Source organism: Oncorhynchus kisutch, linkage group LG17, assembly GCF_002021735.2.
Source record: "Oncorhynchus kisutch isolate 150728-3 linkage group LG17, Okis_V2, whole genome shotgun sequence".
NCBI lineage: Eukaryota > Metazoa > Chordata > Actinopteri > Salmoniformes > Salmonidae > Oncorhynchus > Oncorhynchus kisutch.
This window is the reverse complement of record NC_034190.2, coordinates 38,041,237-38,062,189: the sequence shown is the minus strand read 5'-3', so window position 1 is coordinate 38,062,189 and position 20,953 is coordinate 38,041,237. Positions and strand designations below refer to the sequence as shown.

Sequence of the window (20,953 nt, the reverse complement as noted above, 5' to 3'; positions counted from 1 at the left end):
TCAATTTGGCGCTCTGCAATTTCACTGGATGTTGGCCAGGTGGGACGGTAGCGTCACACACCCCATGGAGAGGTTAAAAACATGGTCGTAAATCAGAATGGGGATAAGAGAGAAGAAAAAGTTAAACAGAAATATAAATAATACATTCCTGGTACTTACCCAGGGCATGTTACAGTTGATGGGCTTTGGGTAGGTGGGTCCCAGACATGAGGGGTGGTAGCAGTTCTGACACCTCCTGCACTGCAACACAGGCTAAAGGAAGAAACAGTACATTTAAAATGTGAAAGTTGGGGTGAAAACACTACCAAATCTCAATTAACTTTTGAGGATCCTGCTGACATGCACACCTTGTTGTTCTTGTGCTTGCGGCCGCACACATGGCAGAACTTGCAGCGGCGGCAGCACCAGTTCTCTTTGTTCTCCTCCTGGGGTCGCTCTTCAGGCCAGAGGCAGAAGCTGTGGAAGGGCTCGCAGCACACCTGGCAGTAGATCATCTGAGGGGAGGTGGTAAGGCAGAAGGCAGTCAGCATCAGGAGAACACATATTGCACAAAACCTACTGTTTTCCAGATAACCCAGGGTAGCTCTTCATTAAGCCTACGCAGCCTCCTAGTTTTCCTCAAAACAGTAATACTTATCTACAATGAAATGTAATTATTCTAATGATAATATGGCAAACACCGGGACAGAATATTCTGTAAATGCATTTCCATAGTTACCTCATGGTGTCCTTTGCTGGCACAGAGCAGGCAGACAGGATGAGGGGTGACTGGGATGGAGGTGAGGATACTCAGACCGCCCATCAACCACACGTTCTGGACGGCACAGTCCTCCTGGGAGAAAGACGAGAGAAAGAAACAATAATGGTGTGACTTAATGAACGTTTGTATGGGAGGGAGATAGAGAGCAAGTACTGTATTTAATGAAATGCTATACCACTATACTGCTTTGGCAATATTTACAAATGGTATTTCAAACCAATAAAATAATCTGAATGAGAGAGACCCTCACCTTAAAGTCTACGCGGATCCTGTGCGTCCCGGTCTTCAAGTGGCCCTTTTGGGGGAGTCCATTGATTAGCGTGGCGAGGATGTTAGTTGGTGTGTGTTCTGCAGCATTCTGGGAACGAAGGACATAGTGGGGATCAATTCTGGGATTATGTTGCAGCACAGCCTCTTTAACAATAGTCTCCTCCTCTTCCTGTGAAGACTCATTCTCCTCTGGCTCCTCCTCCTCCATGACCGACTGCACCACACATGGGGGCAACCGTTGCAGCTGCACCTGCAGTCGCCACTGTAACCGCAACGGTGGGATCCTGGGTGGGCACGGCTCGCTGGGGCTCCTTGTTATGTGGCTCTCTGTGACCAGCAGCCCTGGATGGTGCTCCTCTGAGTTGCTCCCCTGTGCATGTGAAGGGGGGGAATGCTTAAGCAAAAGAGGGGGACCAGCGTTACGGCACGACCACGGTCACATGCTAGGTGGCGGGTAGCGTCAGCAAGGTAGAGGAAAGTGGAGAGCCACCAAAACTACCTTTGGCTTTGAGAGAAAAGTCTAGCTAGGAGGAGTGAAGGAGAGGAGGTAAGAGAGGGTTAGATAAGCTAATCATTGTTAAAGCATGCCTAGTCAAAGCAGAAACAAAGAAAGAGGACCCATTACCACAGTAGTTAACTGTGAGAGGAGGTAAGAGAGGGTTAGATTAGCTAATCATTGTTAAAGCATGCCTAGTCAAAGCAGAAACAAAGAAAGAAAGAGGACCCATTACCACAGTAGTTAACTGTGAGAGGAGGTAAGAGAGGGTTAGATTAGCTAATCATTGTTAAAGCATGCCTAGTCAAACCAGAAAGAGGACAACCCATTACCCACAGTAAACTGTGAGTGGGTGAGAGTGAGCGAGATCATGCCTGTCAAAAGAAACATTGAGTCATGGCATCTTTGGATTCCAAACGATTAAATTCCAGAAAAATTAAGCAAGATTGCAGAGGATCCAGAGGTTTTTGAATGAAGGTATAATGCATGCGTCAGCGATTAATGTGAAAGCTTTTCCCAACATCAGACATTTTAAGCTTCAGCACCAAAAAGAAGGGGACCACACTAGAAAATTAACAGTGCATTTTGATGGAAGTGGTTATTGGAGCTGCTCACTCCTGCACACAGAGGACGAGGTTAGAGTGTGAGAGACTGATCAGTTAATCAGTTAATCTACTCACTCACATGAGTAATGTCAGGCAGAGACAGTTCTACGGGTAATTACCTTGTCGGCTCTGCGTCGGCCCAGCAGTCCTTTGGGTGGCCCAGGTCTGCGGTGCCTTACAACTTCACTGGGCACTGGGCCCTCCTCTGGAGCTAGGAGATCAGAGGGAGCAGCATCAGTCAGTCAGAGAGCAAATGGGTTTTAAAACATAAACTCTCTACTCAAACCAATACCCTGAAACCACTCAATGGTATTTTGGCATTTCTGACCTGCAAGTCTATCCTCAAAACACAGTCATCCTCAATCTCAAATCACTATGGTCCCTAACATCCACCCCTTTTCTTCTGATCTACCTGACTAAAGGCTATAAATCCTTCAACTATCTGTCAAATCACTCCATTTCAAAGATGGAGTTCAATGGATCGTGTTGTGGTGCAACTCAAATGGTGAGGCACAAATATGCATTGACCTATATTTTCATCATACACTAAGGCTCCTATCCCTGTGTACGGCATTACCTTGGTTGCTTGGGGCGACAGGATTCTTTACATGACTCTTGACTGCTGCTTCTCCGCCCATGTCCTCGTCCGAGTCGGACTTCAGCAGGCTGCTGTAGGAGCGAGGTGTCACGTTCCGCCTTGGCTGCTTTCTGGTGGAAAGGCTCAGGCAGTCTCCAGGGGTTGCCGGGTCCAACCCCTCCTCTGCCTCTCCCTCCTCCCAGGACACCGACCCATCGTCATCATTGCACTTAAACACATTGGCTGATGACCTGCGTCGCCGCCTCGAAAGGACTGCACAACAAATTGAAGCCCAATGGTAACACTGAAATTATTGGCTGAATTTTTGGGCCATGAGGCAGACCGTGTTCGTGTGGTTTTCAGTTAAAGGTGTCAATGTAATTGGTAATAACAGCAAAAACACACAAGTGGTCATTAGTAATTGATCCACTGGCTTCCAGTTGAAGTCTACGAGACCCTGGTGCTTGCCAAAGGAGCAGCCAGGGGAACTGGCCCTCCTTACCTTCAGGCTATGCTCAAACCCTAAATCCCAACCCATGCACTCCGTTCCTCCACCTATAGCAGGGCAGCTCCCGCTCAGCCCAGTCAAAGATCTTCTCTTTCCTAGCACTCCAACACTTCCCCTTAAAGTCAGGACAGCGGTGTCCCTGCCAATCTTCCGAAATCATCCTGCTTCTTTGAAGAGTACATTACATTTTTTTTAAAGAGCCCCCATCCTGAAAAAAGGCAATTGGCTTGTCCTACTAACACTGACTTTGCTGATAAATACGTTGATGAAAAATGTACTTGATACGATTGTGATGTTGTCGTCTCAACTAGCTATCTTAAGATGAATGCACCAATTGTAAGATGCTCTGGACAAGAGTCTGCTAAATGACTCAAATGTAAAATTATATAAATACAGATGTATTAAACATAACTCCAACAAACCTGTGAATGCCTTCATGCCACGCTTTACTTTCCTCGCCTCAATCCGAACACATCGCTTTAACCTGGTGGCACAGGGAAATATTTATTATCATTTTAAAATGGGTATCATGTTCAATTTGTACACAAAACAACCAAGAAAAGAATACAGTGTGTGTTTGTCCATGAGTAGATTAATAATAGTGGATGAAAAGTAGGAGCACTTACACACAGCACTGGCGTCTGGTGTTGGGCCCTCCGAACTTGGGCTTGTCCAGGCAGTTGAAGCAGGTGCCGCAGTCGCCCTCATGGAGGCAGCCCTGGCAGGACCCACAGCGGGTGGCACGACCCCCAGGACCAACCTCGCTATAGTTCCGCTTTAACTTGCGCTGCTTGCTGTACTTGTGCTTCTGTCTTGTCCTCTTGTGCTCATGTGTGTGCTCGATTTCCTGATCAGAGGGGTCATCAGCAATGTCTAAAAACAAAGAGAGAGCATGAGAGAGCGTGGGAGAGAGAGATTCCAAAATTATTTGTTAACATAGGTGACTGAGCTAAGGTCACATACCTGAAATCGACAGAAAGCTAAACACCAGAAAAAGAAAACAAGTGGTAACTACAGTTCTTAGCAGTGTGCTTCATAAACATAAAGGTTACCTTCTACAGCTGGTGAGGTGGTGATGCCCTCTCTCTCATGGAGGGGCAGAGCGCTAAGCCTGGGGATATCGTCAGGCACCATCGCACGGGGTTGCCCCAACGCCACCGCTGCTGCCCGACAGACATGCTTGATGCGTGGACCACCAAGGAGCTGGTCCTATGGGAACAGGATTATGTGGGGAACACGGTCATAAATTAAACTATTACAATGAAACTCCACTCTAAAGACAGACACTAAAATGCAGCCACCGCACAAATGGCCTAAGCATTTCAAGAGAAACCCTAGACAGGCCACTAACAAAACACTGTACTACAAACATCAACAATACAGAAATGTTAAACTACAAAATCTAAAAACAGAGAGGAAAGAAAAGAGATGGACACAGACAAAAAACACAGCCAGGGTCATGAAACAGGGGCTCACCTGAGCAGAGCCTCCTATCCTCCTCCCCCCTCCAATTCTTAAATCTCTGGGACTGAGTTTTACAGATCCAGACAGGAGCTGAAAGAAACAAGGGTATAAAAGTGAAATTATATTAATGAAACCGCCTAATAATTGAAATTGGTTTTAATCCAACAAATCTATTCAACCGTTACCAACAGCCCTGCTAATTCAGGGTAAATCAATGGTAGCGTCCAAAATGGAACCCTATTCCCTATGTTGTGCACTACTTTTAACCAAACCCCCTAGGGCACACCACAGGGAAGTGTGCACCATTTGGGATGCAGACGGGGTCAATCAAGGTCACCGATTCTGACCTGTGATGACTTCATCGGCCTTTGCTGGTCAATCTTCACCAGCTGCAGCTTGGCTCTCTTCAGCTGGTCGATCTTAATGAGCTGAACCTTGGCCCTCTTCAGCAGATGGAACATCCTCTTGTTGGTGCCGGTGAGGTTGATACGATGGCTGGTGCCCCCCTGTTCCACCACCACCCCATCATCACCTCCATTAGCCTGGCTCACTCCTTCGTAAACTCCTTCAGGAGCGGACTCTGCCCCTGGGGAGAAGAATCAGTCAACTGTCACTAACTTCCAAAAGGCTGACTGTGTCAAACTTGAGACAGGCTGTATATCAAATTGTATTTGTCACATGCGCCAAATACAACAGGTGTAGACCTTACCGTGAAATGCTTACTTACAAGCCCTTAACCAACAATGAAGTTGAAGAAAAAGAGCTAAGAAAATATTTAATAAATAAATAAAACAGTTACAAGAACATTATATAACAATAATGAGGCAATATACAGCGGGTACGGCAGTGAGTCAATGTGCAGGGGTACAGGTGAGTCGAGGTACTTTTTTGGGGGCCTTCTGACACCTCTTAATATATACAGTGGGGCAAAAAAGTATTTAGTCAGCCACCAATTGTGCAAGTTCTCCCACTTAAAAAGATGAGAGAGGCCTGTAATTTTCATCATAGGTACACTTCAACTATGACAGACAAAAGGAGAAAAAAATCCAGAAAATCACATTGTAGGATTATTAATGAAAATTATGGTGGAAAATAAGTATTTGGTTACCTACAAACAAGCAGGATTTCTGGCTCTCACAAACCTCTAACTTCTTTAAGAGGCTCCTCTGTCCTCCACTCGTTACCTGTATTAATGGCACCTGTTTGAACTTGTTATCAGTATAAAAGACACCTGTCCACAACCTCAAACAGTCACACTCCAAACTCCACTATGGCCAAGACCAAAGAGCTGTCAAAGGACACCAGAAACAAAATTGTAGACATGCACCAGGCTGGGAAGCCTGAATCTGCAATAGGTAAGCAGCTTGGTTTGAAGAAATCAACTGTGGGAGCAATTATTAGGAAATGGAAAACATACAAGACCACTGATAATCTCCCTCGATCTGGGGCTCCACGCAAGATCTCACCCCGTGGGGTCAAAATGATCACAAGAACGGTGAGCAAAAATCCCAGAACCACACGGGGGGACCTAGTGAATGACCTGCAGAGAGCTGGGACCAAAGTAACAAAGCCTACCATCAGTAACACACTACGCCGCCAGGGACTCAAATCCTGCAGTGCCAGACCGGTCCCCCTGCTTAAGCCAGTACATGTCTAGGCCCGTCTGAAGTTTGCTAGAGAGCATTTGGACGATCCAGAAGATTGGGAGAATGTCATATGGTCAGATGAAACCAAAAATATAACTTTTTGGTAAAAACTCAAATCGTCGTGTTTGGCTGAGTTGCATCCAAAGAACACCATACCTACTGTGAAGCATGAGGGTGGAAACATCATGCTTTGGGGCTGTTTTTCTGCAAAGGGAGCAGGACGACTGATCCGTGTAAAGGAAAGAATGAATGGGGCCATGTATCGTGAGATTTTGAGTGAAAACTTCCTTCCATCAGCAAGGGCATTGAAGATGAAACGTGGCTGGGTCTTTCAGCATGACAATGATCCCAAACACACCGCCCGGGCAACGAAGGAGTGGCTTCGTAAGAAGCATTTCAAGGTCCTGGATTGGCCTAGCCAGTCTCCAGATCTCAACCCCATAGAAAATCTTTGCAGGGAGTTGAAAGTCTGTGTTGCCCAGCAACAGCCCCAAAACATCACTGCTCTAGAGGAGATCTGCATGGAGGAATGGGCCAAAATACCAGCAACACTGTGTGAAAACCTTGAAGACTTACAGAAAGCGTTTGACCTCTGTCATTGCCAACAAAAGGGTATATAACAAAGTATTGAGATAAACCTTTGTTATTGACCAAATACTTATTTTCCACCATAATTTGCAAATAAATTCATTAAAAATCCTACAATGTGATTTTCTGGATTTTTTTTCCTTCTCATTTTGTCTGTCATAGTTGAAGTGTACCTATGATGAATATTACAGGCCTCTCATCTTTTTAAGTGGGAGAACTTGCACATTTGGTGGCTGACTAAATACTTTTTTGCCCCACTGGATGGATGGATGGATGGATGGATATATATATATATATATATGAGGTCTTGGATGTGAGGAAGCTTGGCGCCAGTGATGTACTGAGCAGTACGCACTACCCTCTGTAGCGCCTTATGGTCAGATGCCGAGCAGTTCCCATACCAGGCAGTGATGCAACCCGTCCAGGATGCTCTTGATGGTGCAGCTGTAGAACTTTGAGGATCAGGGGACCCATGCCAAACCTTTTCAGTCTCCCAAGGGAGAAAATATGCTGCCGTACTCTCGTCACAACTGTCTTGGTGTGTTTTGACCATGATAGTTTGTTGATTTGGACACCAAGGAACTTAACATTGGCTGAAGTGGAGCGGGTCGAGAGTTAATGGGGGCCTGTTCGGCCCTCTTTTTCCTATAGTCCACGATCAGCTCATTTGTCTTGCTCACATTGAGGGAGAGGTTGTTGTCCTGGCACCACACTGCCAGGTCTCCCCCCTTTAGGCTGTCTAATCGTTGTCGGTGATCAGGCCTACCACTGTTGGCCACGTAAGTCGTGGGTGAACAGGGAGTACAGGCGGGGACTAAGAACAAACTTCTGAGGGGTCCCAGTGTTGAAGATCAGCGAGGCAGATGTGTTGTTACCTAACCTTACCACCTGGGGGCGGCCCATCAGGAAGTCCAGGATCCAGTTGCAGAGGGAGGAGTTCAGTCCCAGGGTCCTTAGCTTAGTGATGAGCTTTGTGTGGACTATGGTGTTGAACGCTGAGCTGTAGTCAATGAACAGCATTCTCACATAGGTGCGGCTACGGAACCCTGACCTGTTCGCCGGACGTGCTACCTTGTCCCAGACCAGCTGTTTTAAACTCTCTAGAGACAGCAGGAGAAGTAGAGATACTCTGAATGCTCGGCTATGAAAAGCCAGCTGACATTTACTCCTGAGGTTCTGACCTGCTGCACCCTCGACAACCACTGTGATTATTATTATTATTTGATCCTGCTGGTCATCTATGAACATTTGAACATCTTGGCCATGTTCTGTTATAATCACCACCCGGCACAGCCAGAAGAGGACTGGCCACCCATCATAGCCTGGTTCCGCTCTAGGTTTCTTCCTAGGTTCTTTCTAGTGAGTTTTTGCTTGTTGTTGGGGGTTTTAGGCTGGGTTTCTGTACAGCACTTTGTGACATCAGCTGATGTAAAAAGGGCTTTATAAAAAATATGTGATTGATTGACATAGGTGTCATTTTTGTCCAAGTGGGAAAGGGCAGTGTGGAGTGCAATAGAGATTGCGTCATCTATGGATCTTTTGGGTTGGTATGCGAATTGGAGTGGGTCTAGGGTTTCCGGCATGATGTTGTTGATGTGAGCCACGACCAGCCTTTCATGTCAGTAATAATTTAGGTAGGTTACCTTCGCTTTCTCGGACACAGGGACTTTGTTGGTCTGTTTGAAACATGTAGGTATAACAGACTCTGTCAGAGAGAGGTTGAAAACGTCAGTGAAGACACTTGTCCGTTGGTCCGCCCATGCTTTGAGTACACATCCTGGTAATCCGTATGGTCCCGCAGCTGTGAATTTTGACCTGTTTAAAGGTCTTGCTCACATCAGCTACGGAGAGCGTGATCACACAGTCATCCAGAACAGCTGGTGTTCTCATGCATGCTTCAGTGTTGCTTTCCTAGGAGCAGCATAAAACGCATCTCTCTCATCTGGTAGACTCGCGTCACTGGGCAGCTTGTGGCTGGGTTTTCACTTTGTAATTGTTTGACTTGGGTTTTCACTTTGTAATCTGTAATATTTTCCAAGCCCTGCCACATACGCCAAGTTGTGTAGTCGGATTCAATCTTAGTCCTGTATTGACGCTTTTCCTGTTTGATGGTTCGTCTGAGGGCACAGCGGGATTTCTTATAAGTGTGCGGATTAGTGTCCCACTTCTTGAAATTGGCAGCTCTAGCCTTTAGCTTGGTGCGGATGTTGCCTGTAATCCATGGCTCCCGGTTAGGAAATGTACGTACGTTGCCAATGCACTTATTGATGAAGCCGGTGACTGAGATGGTATACCATTGGATGAATCCCAGAACATATTCCAGTCTATTACAGAAAAACAGTCCTGTAGCGCAGCACCCGCGCATCTGACCACTTCCGTATTAAGCGAGTCACTGGTACTTCCTGCTTTAGTTTTTACTTGTAAGCAGGAAACGGGAGGATAGTGCACTACATTTGACCAAAGCCTTCTGGCAAGCTATACTGCTCAAACCTATGGTAAAATGTGGTTTCCTAAATGCACTAAAACATCGAAGAATAATACTTATATCACAAAAGCCCAAATCATTTTTTGGAATAAAGAAACAGTTAGTTCCTAAATATCCATTAAGCAAAATATATATTACACACACACACACACACACACACACACACACACACACACACACACACATATACAGTTGAAGTCAGAAGTTTACATAAACTTTAGCCAAATACATTTAAACTCAGTTTCACAATTTCTGATATTTAATCCACGTAAAAATTCCCTGTCTTAGGTCAGTTAGGATCACCACTCTATTTTAAGAATGTGAACTGTCAGAATAATAGTAGAGAGAATGATTTATTTCAGTTTTTATTTCTTTCATCACATTCCCAGTGGGTCAGAAGTTTACATACACTCAATTAGTATTTGGTAGCATTGCCTTTAAATTGTTTGACTTGGGTCAAACGTTTACGGTAGCCTTCCACAAGCTTCCCACAATAAATTGGGTGAATTTTGTCCCATTCCTCCAGACAGAGCTGGTGTAACTGAGTCAGGTTGGTAGGCCTCCTTGCTAGCATGCGCTTTTTCAGTTCTGCCCACAAATTATCTATGGGATTGAGGTCAGGGCTTTGTGATGGCCACTCCAATACCTTGACTTTGTTGTCCTTAAGCCATTTTGCCACAACATTGGAAGTATGCTTGGGGTCATTGGTCTTCCAAATGGACAATTTGCGACCGAGCTTTAACTTCCTGATTGATGTCTTGAGATGTTGCTTCAATATATCCACATAATTGTCCTTCCTTATGAAGCCATCTATTTTGTTAAGTGCACCAGTCCCTCCTGCAGCAAAGCACCTCCACAACATGATGCTGCCACCATCGTGCTTCATGGTTGGGACGGTGTTCTTCGGCTTGCAAGCCTCCCCCTTTTTCCTCCAAACATAACGATGGTCATTATGGCCAAACAGTTCTAGACCAGAGAACATTTCTCCAAAAAGTACAATCTTTGTCCCCATGTGCATTTGCAAACTGTAGTCTGGCTTTTTTAGTCTGGCTTTTTTTTAAGCGGTTTTGGAGCAGTTCAGGCTTAAGCGGTTTTGGGCCCTTCAGGTTGTCGATATAAGACTAGTTTTACTATGGATATAGATACTTTTGTACCTGTTTCCTCCAGCATCTTCACAAGGTCCTTTGCTGTTGTTCTGGGATTTGATTTGCACTTTTCACACTAAAGTAGGTTCATCTCTAGGGGACAGAACGTGCCTCCTTCCTGAGCGGTATGGTGGCTGTGTGGTCCCATGGTCTTTATACTTGCGTACTATTGTTTGTACATATGAACGTGGTACCTTCAGGAGTTTGGAAATTGCTCCCAAGGATTAACCAGACTTGTGGAAGTCTACAATTATCTTTCTGAGGACTTGGCTGAATTCATTTGATTTTCCCATGATGTCAAGCAAAGAGGCACCGAGTTTAAAGGTAGGACTTGAAATACATCCACAGGTACACCTCCAATTGACTCAAATTATGTCAATTAGCCTATCAAAAGCTTCTAAAGCCATGAAACCATTTTCTGGAATTTTCTAAGCGGTTTACAGGCACAGTCAACTTAGTGAATGTAAACTTATGACCCACTGGAATGGTGATAGATTATTTCACTAATTCACTGTCTGTAAACAATTGTTGGAAAAATTACTTGTGTCATGCACAAAGTAGATATCCTAACCGACTTAGCTAAACTATAGTTTGTTAACAAGAAATTTGTGGAGTGGTTGAAAAACAAGTTTTAATGACTCCAACCTAAGTGTATGTAAACTTCCGATTTCAACTATGTAACGGAGCACACAAAATGCCTTACCTTGGAAATGTTCTGTGTCGTTTGCTGCCTCCTCCATAGTCACAGATGATGCAGCTTGGGATGCAGCGGCAGCATTACGGACCTGCACAGCCAGCTTCCTCACAACCCCAGGAGAGTTGAGGTCCTCCATTTTCAGCTTGGACCTCCCTCTCTTCCTAACCGGCGAGGTCAAACTCCGGTCCTCCTGGGCTTCTTCTTCTTCTGCCGTTTCACCCTCAGCAGCACCAAGGCCTTTCTTCTTCTGGGCCAGGCTGAGGGTCAGCTTCTTGAGTCTCTCGTAGACCTCGAGGTGGGATGAGCCTGGGCTGAGCGTCGGGTCCTTCACAGACAGGGTTGAGGACAGGCTGGTCTGAAGTGTTTTTTTACCAGTTGAGCCCGAAACTTTAGGTTTGAACTCATTTTGACCTGGAGTTCGAGACAAGTGGCCAATGTCATCATTGTCTGAATCATAGAAGGATAGGCTCATGGCATCCTCCTCCTTCACCTTCACCTTCACCTTGCCTTGGCTATTCTTTTTCAGGGAGCCCCTGTGCCAGGATATTATCTCGTCATTGAGGAACCTCTTGGGTGCCTTGATGACACGTGAAGATCTAGCGCTCACCACAGGCGAGGAGAAGTTACTGCTGGCTCCCTGCTCGAGCTCTCCAGGGGACAGGAGAGGCTCGCCCTCTGTCCTGGTGCTCTCCCCCTGTGGCTGCTGCTCCTTTCCCTCCTGCTTCACTGGGTCTGGGAGGTACTCTGGCACGTAGGTGTAGAAGACAAACTTACGACGAAAGCGTTTCACAACAGACTCTGGCGTACTAAGCCTCTGCACATTCCCGGGCTTCCTCCTGTGGCCAAATATGGACTTGCGCTTAAACTGTGCTGGTTTCTTTCTTTCCAGTGACATTGCTGGATTCTGCTCCCTCTCAGCTCCAGCCTCAAGGGATTCCCCTGTTCCCTTGGATACTCTCCTCCTCTGCTGCTGCTTATTCACAGGTTTAGGGGACAGTGCTTCCCTTTGCCCTTGACCAATGTCAGGGTCCACACCAGTTTGGCCTGTTTGGTCTTGCGGAGATCCTCTTCTCTTCCCAGACATCTGTGGCTCAGATTGGTCTGGTTCGGTTTTGCCTGCTGTTACCTCCCTGGCCTCTTTGCTCTTGGAGGCCTTCCCTTTGCCCTTGACCACTGTCAGGGTCCACACCAGTTTTCCCTGCTTGTCTCTGCTGGTTTGGGGTCGGGCTGTGCTGGACCCTGAGCCTCCGCTGCCCACCTTTGTTGTTTGGTCTTGCCTGTTCCTCTTTCTGGCTGTTGAAGACGATTCCACCACCTTCCTTCCCCTTTTCCTGTTGGAACCATTTGATTTTGCACTGCCCTTGCCTTTTGAGGCCTTTGTCCCAGTAGCCTGCTTTCCTCTAGATTTAATCCCAGAACTGGGAGACATTTTTTGGGCTGCCAGTTTAGCAATTATTTGGGGTTTCACAGCGTTTTCGTCTTCCTGACCCTCTCCAACTTTAGGGTCTTCTTTGGAGCCCTTCACTCCACTTTTCTCAAGCTTTGCTGTAAGTTCTGGAGCTGGGGGAGGATTTTCTGCCTTCAAAAATGATAATTGGAGAGGCCTGCCTAGAAACAAGACAGGGAAACATAAGTGTCTTAATACGAATAGACCAATGTCAGACAATAAGTTGATGCATATTATAAGGTATGCTACCAAAGCTATAAATCCCAAACATGAAAGCTACTGCATATTTCTGCTAGGAAATGTGAGAATTCCTGAGCACAATTGATATCTCACATTATTGTTCATCATTAGCCTACTTACTTTCAGAGATATTGTGTGCTGAGAGTGTTGGCCGGTATTCAGTCCCAAACCCAGGGAAATCCTCATCCTAAAACACAAAAACCCAGGGTAGGAACACAATGCATAATTTAATGTTCACACATCACACTGTGTTCAGCAAAAAAATATATAATACATAATAACAACCAGAATTGAATACTTTGCATGTATACTACAGAAGGCCAACTCGATCTCATCACAGGGTTGGTAAGGGGTGGGCTCAGATGAAACCATGGGCAGCAACCCAGCTGATATCTGGTTACAAACCGTCACACTGAACTGATTTGAGAGATCGGGCTTCAAAATGTAGTGGGGTATAACTGCAAATGTGTCATTTCAATAAGGTCTAGGCTATTGCAAATGCAAAGTGTGAACATTGATCAAAGTCTACTTTCCACAGAAAACATACACCATCATGAAATGTACAATGTTCACAAATACTGATCTGAATACTATTTTTCCACATTGCCGGAAGATGAGGATGTGTAAGAAAAGGAACAATAAAAAATAACAAGGCAAAAATGTATCTAGACTAAAACTGCATCAGCTTAATAGGCTAAATTTAGCTAACATCTCACTATCCGTGAGAGTAACCTACGACCATGCAATCTGTCCCAGTTTTATGCAGTCAGTCAAGTGTGACAAAAGAAACTGCAAAGATGATAGGGGCCGGAGACTACCTTTTTACTGGAAGTAAAATTGGATTGGATATAGAAAGACCAGGGTGACAAAGGGAACTTTATTTGTGAAAATACAAGACACACTCGCATGACTAGCTGAGTTTGTATAAAGTTATATGCAGAGCTGCCTGTTGCAGCCTGTATTCAGAAAGCGTCTCAGAGTAGGAGTGCTGATCTAAGATCAGTTTTGCCTATTAGATCATTGACAGGGGGACTTGGGCCAGTAAACACAAAACATCTAGGATCAGGTCCCCCCCCTCCATAGGGATGCACATTTTGGGGAACATTCAGAGGTGGAAACTTTCCTTGGGAATTAAAAGGAATATGGGAATTACAGAAATATATGCAAATTAATATTAATACCATTTAAACGTCAATGGTTTTTTGCATTGGATATATTTACCATATCATATGGAGACAGAAACATACACCTTTTTACCTTATCAAAAGTAGACAATTGCAAATGATTAAATCCTTCCAATAGAAATCAAAAATTTAGTTACAAATTGAACTTTAATTAAATGAATGGACTCTTCACATGGGATGATTTCACTGAACAACAAAAGGGAATATTGAATGATCCCAATGATCCATCGCATCTCCAAAAAAAACGCTTTCAACATACATCTGTAAAATGAAAGTCGAGAAACTAAAGCTTTGGTTGTCATCCTCTCAGGCATCCATGTCTTCTCCCTGGACCTCCTCAATGTCACCTCTTAAACATCAGAGTCTGAGGCCTCATCTTCACTGTCCAACCTTGCTGAGGATGGCTCGTTGTCAGGCTCAAAAGGCCTCAAATTTCCCAGGATGGCCACCAATTTTTCAACCCTTGTTTTGGTCAGTCTGTTGCGTGCTTTGGTGTGTGTGTTCCCAAACAAGGACCAGTTGCGCTCGGAGGCAGCTGATGTTGGTAGGATTTTGAGGATGATGGAGGCAACCGCAGAAAGAGCCTCAGATTGCCAAAGTCCCTTCCACTAGGTGGCTGATGAGATATGTTGGCAAATGCCATATTGCTTCTCCACCCCAAAGCCCTTGCTTGGAAGTGAACTTCGCCAGAGTGCCAAGAACCTTGCCTCATCCAGAACAAGGTGGTAAGACACGGTAGTGATGACACCATAGGCCTTGTTGATCTTTACTCCAGACAGGATGCCCTTGCCAGCATACTTGGGGTCCAACACGTAATCTGCTGCGTGTATGGGCTTCAGGCAGAAGTCTTCACGCTTTTTGATGTATTTCAGTACTGTAGTGTTCTCTGCTTAGAGCAACAGTGAAGTGGGCAGGGCAGTACGGATTTCTTCTCTTACATCTGCAAGCAGAGTCTGAACATCAGGCAAGATGGCATTGTCTCCATCAATCCGTGGAATGGCTACTGCTATTGGTTTCAGGAGTTTCAGGCTGCTTACCACTCTCTCCCAAAATACATAATCCAGGAGGATCCTCTTGATGGGGCTGTCCATATCGGCAGACTGATTTGGCCATTTCTTGGAAACTCCTTCCCCCCCCAAGAGACTGTCAAACATGATGACATGGGTGTTGCTGGGCAGCTTCAATGTGGTGCTCTCATTCTTCTCACTTTGCCTGGTGAGGTAGATTGCTGCTATAACTTTTTTTTTTTACCTTTATTTTACTAGGCAAGTCAGTTAAGAACAAATTCTTATTTTCAATGGCGGCCTAGGAACAGTGGGTTAACTGCCTGTTGATGACCCTTCACAAACCTAACCATTACATTGGCTCTCTTGTAGACTGTATACATTGTTTTCAGTTCCATGATGTCCTTGAGGAGCAGATTCAATGCATGAGCAACACAGCCAATGGGTGTGATGTGAGGGCAGGACTCCTCCACTTTAGACCAAGCCGCCTTCATGTTCGCAGCATTGTCTGTCACCAGTGCAAATACATTCAATGACCTTGGGCCACAGATGACTGCCTTCAGCTCATCTGCAATGAAGAGACCGGTGTGTCTTGTCCCTTGTGTCTGTGCTCTTGTAGAATACTGGTTGAGGGGTGGAGATGTAGTTAATTATTCCTTGCCCACAAACAATCGACCACCCATCAGAGATGATTGCAATACAGTCTTGCTTTCTCTATGATTTGCTTGACCTTCACTTGAACTCTGTTGAACTGTGCATCCAGTAAATGAGTAGATAAAGCATGTCTGGTTGGAGGGGTGTATGCTGGGAGAAGAACATTCAGAAATCTCTTCCAATACATATTGCCTATAAGCATCTGAGATGAACCAGTTGCATACACAGCTCGAGCAAGACATTCATCAGCATCGCTGACTACGTTCCTCCATTGAGTCAAAAAACCTTCTGATTCCAGGAGGACCATGAGCTGTTGCCATCGATAAGGTGCCTGATTCATAATTTTCACCTCAAATAGAAGTAGAGGGACTTTTGTGAGAGGTTGCTTGTTGTGAGCGCTGAGGGAACTTTATGCACTTGGCCAGATGATTCTGCATCTTTGTTGCATTCTTCACATATGATTTTGGCACAGTACTTGCAAATGTACACAGCTTTTCCTTCTACATTAGCTACAGTGAAATCCCTCCACACATCAGATTGTGCCCGTAGCATTTTCCTGTAAAATAATAATTAAATAAATAAATATATATATACATACACACATAAATAAATTGCTAAGCAGTTAAACTCTATTTGTAAGATACATGTTTTAAAATGAAATATGTATAGAAACCCACATGGTAGCAAAAACAACAAGCAGAAATTGTTACATTAGAAATGATTTAAACACACTTTGCTGTAGGATACTATTTACTAGTTAACAAAAAAGCATGCATGTCATATAAAATATATTCACCCCACCCAGTATTGTAATCGGAACATACCAGAAAGCATGTAGTCCTGGGCTCAGTAGTGTGGGTTCAATATAGTAGTGTGGGCTCAATAGTGTGCAAGATCTTGACAATCAGCTTTACATGTAATGGAAGAGTGCACTGTGCATGCAGAGGGTTGCAATTCCATAGAATTGGGGATAGTTTAACCAAAATATGCCACAGGACCTAGAATTGCCTTATGTGTATCCCACTAAAAAACATTTTGGATGAATTTAAGCAAAATGATATTCCTGGGCTTAACCTCACATGGAAAATTTCCAGAACAATTCCGGAAATTTACCGGAAAGCTTCCGACACTTTGCAACCCTACCCCTCCATAAGCTTATTCATTATGTTCTAAAAGGAAAAGCTGATGCTAGATCAGCACTCCGTCTACTACTCTGAGATGTTTTTTTGAATACAGGCCCAGAATTACATGGCTGTATTCACAAGAGCAGAGCCACAGGACTGAGGAAGAGTCTTGCTCCTGGTTACAAACCTATCATCAACAAACTACACTGGATGACCACAAAATTGCAGACCAAAAGAGCACATGAATATAGGATACATCTTGCTGATATTTCCACTTCTCCAATCAATTTGCTAGTTTCATCTTCTTGAACGTACTTTGTTCATTTCCTTCAACTTTGCCACAATAACAATTGTGTTGATATACACCAATTGTGATGCCAGATTTGTGAGTGAATATAAAATAACATATTGATGTTGATTGAGTTAAAAGTTCCAATAGCTGACTTTAAAATGTGATGAAATCCTCTTGTCGTATTTTGGCTCCTCCTATAGGCTATTGTGCTGCAATGATGTTATCCATTTGCACTTTAGTTTTTGTACAATAAATTAAAATACCCATCAATTAGGTTGGAAGTTACTCATCTAGTTCATTACTGAACATTTACTCACATTCAAATTTGTATTCATGCAAAAGACTACTGATTCAAGGTTCTCCTTCAGACAATTTAGTTTAATATTCAAACTCAACACATTAGTAGGTTTGCACTTCCCTAAGATACAGTACCAAAGGTTATTCTTATTTTACTATTTTCCACATTGTAGAATAATAGTGAAGACATCAAAACTATGAAATAACACATGGAAACATGTAGTAACCAAAAACGCTTTTTTTTTTAAAGTCTAAATATATTTTATATTTGAGATTCTTCAAAGTAGCCACCCTATGCCTTGATGACAGCTTCGCAAACACTTGGAATTCTCTCAACCAGCTTCATGAGGTAGTCACCTGGAATGCATTTCAATTAACAGATGTGTCTTGTTCAAAGTTAATTTGTGGAATTTCTTTCCTTCTTAATGCATTTGAATCAACCAGTTGTGTTGTGACAAGATAGGGGTGGTATACAATAGATAAACCTATTTGGTAAAAGACCAAGTCCATATTATGGCAACAGCAGCTCAAATAAGCAAAGAGAAACAATAGTCTATCATTACTTTACGACATGAAGGTCAATCAATCCGGAAAATTTCAACAACTTTGAAAGTTTCTTCAAGTGCAGTTGCAAAAACCATGAAGCACTATAATGAAACCGGCTCTCATGAAGACCGCCACAGGAAAGGAAGACCCAGAGTTACCTGTGCTGCATAGGATAAGTTAATTAGCATTCACTGCACCCCAAATAAATGCTTCAGAGTTCAAGTAACAGACACATCTCAATATCAACTGCGTGAATCAGGCCCTCATTGTCAAATTGCTGCAAAGAAACCACTACTAAACGACACCAATAATAAGAAGAGACTTGCTTGGGCAAAGAAACAAGAGCAATGGAGATTAGACTTGTAGAAATCTGTCCTATGGTCCGATGAGTCCAAAATTGAGATTTTTGGTTTTAACCCCCGTGTCTTTGTGAGACGCAAAGAAGGTGAACGGATGATCTCTGCATGTGTGGTTCCCACCATGAAGCATGGAGGGGGAGGTGTGATGGTGTGGGGGTGCTTTGCTGGTGACACTGTCAGTGATTTATTTAGAATCCAAGGCACACTTAACCAGCATGGCTACCGCAGCATTCTGCAGCAATACACCATCCCACCTGGTTTACGCTTAGTAGGACTATCATTTGTTTTTTACCGGACAATGACCCAACACACCTCCAGGCTTTGTAAGGGCTATTTGACCAAGGAGGAGAGTGATGGAGCGCTGCATCAGATGACCTGGCCTCCACGGTGATCCGACCTCAACCCAATTGAGATGGTTTGGGATGAGTTGGATCGCATAGTTAAGGGAAAGCAGCCAACAAGTGCTCAGCAAAAGTGGGAACTCCTTCAAGACTTTTGGATAAGCATTCCTGGTGAAGCTGGTTGAGAGAATGCCAAGAGTGTGCAAAGCTGTCAAGGCAAAGGGTGGCTACTTTGAATTTTCAAATATAAAATATTTTGATTTCTTAAAAACTTTTTGGGTTACTACATGATTCCATGTGTTATTTCATTGTTTTTGTGTCTTCACTATTATTCTGCAATGTAGAAAAAAGTAATAAAAAATAAATAAAAAACTTGAATGAGTAGGTGTGTCCAAACTTTTGACTGGTACTGTACATTAATAAATGAAAGGTGAGTTTCCTCTAACTATACCTCTGAATCAGTGAATAGCCTACATAACGTTTCCTGAACATAAATATAGTCAGCATTCAATCGAACATGTGAATTGCTATAGTTACAATGTAACAAATATCAATTAATCCGGGCAGGCCATTTTAAAGTAAAGATCTCACTGAAGCTTCACTAAAAAATAATTCACATTTAAGAAGAAGTTGCAACATATCTAACACAAATCAATTCATGTAGGCAAACATTTACCAACCAGTATATAAACTTCACTGACAGTGCACAGGTGCGTTTTGGCACACATACATATTTTATACACACATCTATCTTCACATTCTGCTAATGGAAAATCTCATTCAGTGTAGAGGTAGACCGATTAATCGGAATGGACGATTTCAAGTTTTCATAACAATCGGTAATCGGCATTTTGGGACACCGATCATGGACGATTACATTGCAATCCACAAGAAGACTGCGTGACAGGCTGACTACCTGATATACAAGGGCAGCAAGAAGCCAAGGTAAGGTGCTAGCTAGCATTAAACGGATCTTATAAAAAACAATCCATTTTAACATTATCACCAGTTAACTACACATGGTTGATGATATTACTAGTTAATCCAGCTTGTCCTGCGTTGCATATAATTGATGCGGTGCCGGGTGATTTAACAAGCACTATCGTTGCAGTAATGTGAACCTAACCATAAACATCAACGCCTTTCTTAAAATCAATACACAAGTATATATTTTTTAAACCTGCATATTTAGTTCATATTGCCTGCTAACATGAATATCTTTTAACTAGGGAAATTGTGTCACTTCTCTTGCGTTCTGTGCAACAGAGTCAGGGTATATGCAGCAGTTTGGGCCGCCTGGATCGTTGCGAACTTTGTGAAGACTTTCTTTCTAACAAAAACAGCAACCTTCGGCAAACGGGGGATGATTTGACAAAAGAGCATTTGGAAGAAAAGCACAATCGTTGCACGAACGTACCTAACCATAAACATCAATGCCTTTCTTAAAATCAATACACAGAAGTATATATTTCTAAACCTGCATATTTAGTTAAAATAAATTCATGTTAGCAGGCAATATTAAACTAGGGAAATTGTGTCACTTCTCTTGCGTTCATTGCACGCAGAGTCAGGGTATATGCAACAGTTTGGGCCACCTGGCTCGTTGCAAATTAATTTGCCAGAATTCTACGTAATTATGACATAACATTGAAGGTTGTGCAATGTAACAGCAATATTTAGACTTATGGATGCCATCCGTTAGATAAAATATGGAACGGTTCCGTATTTCACTGAAAAAATAAACGTTTTGTTTTCGAAATGATAGTTTATAGATTTGAACATATTAATGACATACGGCTCGTATTTCTGTGTTTATTTTATTATAACTAAGTCTATGATTTGATAGAGCAGTCTGACTGAGTGGTGGTAGGCAGCAGCAGGCTCGTAAGCATTCATTCAAACAGGACTTTCCTGCTCTTCGCAATGCTTGAAGCACAGCCATGTTCATGACTTCAAGCCTATCAACTCCCGAGATTAGGCTGGCAATACTAAATTACCTAGAAGAATATCCGATAGTCAAAGGTATATGAAATACAAATGGTATAGAGAAAAATAGTCCTATAAGAACTTCTCCCTATTGAAGACTCATGTTAAAAGGAACCACCAGCTTTCATATGTTCTCAGGTTCTGAGCAAGGAACTTAAACATTAGCTTTTTACATATTGCACTTTTACTTTCTTCTCCAACACTTTGTTTTTGCATTATTTAAACCAAATTGAACATG

General features: G+C 43.5%; 1 protein-coding gene across 2 annotated transcripts in view; it reads right to left on the bottom strand.

Moving 5' to 3' along the window:
- Positions 1-20,953, bottom strand: part of LOC109907621 (histone-lysine N-methyltransferase 2B-like) — a 65,689-nt gene that overhangs the window by 39,159 nt on the left and 5,577 nt on the right. The window contains exons 2-14 of one of the 2 annotated variants that reach the window (XM_020505704.2): positions 13,049-13,115; positions 11,248-12,849; positions 5,028-5,266; positions 4,693-4,770; positions 4,269-4,425; positions 3,843-4,089; positions 3,639-3,700; positions 2,709-2,981; positions 2,251-2,342; positions 1,011-1,400; positions 719-832; positions 348-494; positions 160-252 (exon numbers count right to left, since the gene is read on the bottom strand). In XM_020505704.2, coding sequence (XP_020361293.1) covers positions 160-252; positions 348-494; positions 719-832; positions 1,011-1,400; positions 2,251-2,342; positions 2,709-2,981; positions 3,639-3,700; positions 3,843-4,089; positions 4,269-4,425; positions 4,693-4,770; positions 5,028-5,266; positions 11,248-12,849; positions 13,049-13,115 — 3,561 coding nt within the window. The remainder of the gene's footprint in view (positions 1-159; positions 253-347; positions 495-718; positions 833-1,010; positions 1,401-2,250; positions 2,343-2,708; positions 2,982-3,638; positions 3,701-3,842; positions 4,090-4,268; positions 4,426-4,692; positions 4,771-5,027; positions 5,267-11,247; positions 12,850-13,048; positions 13,116-20,953) is intronic. The other variant, XM_020505706.2, reaches the window with a different exon arrangement.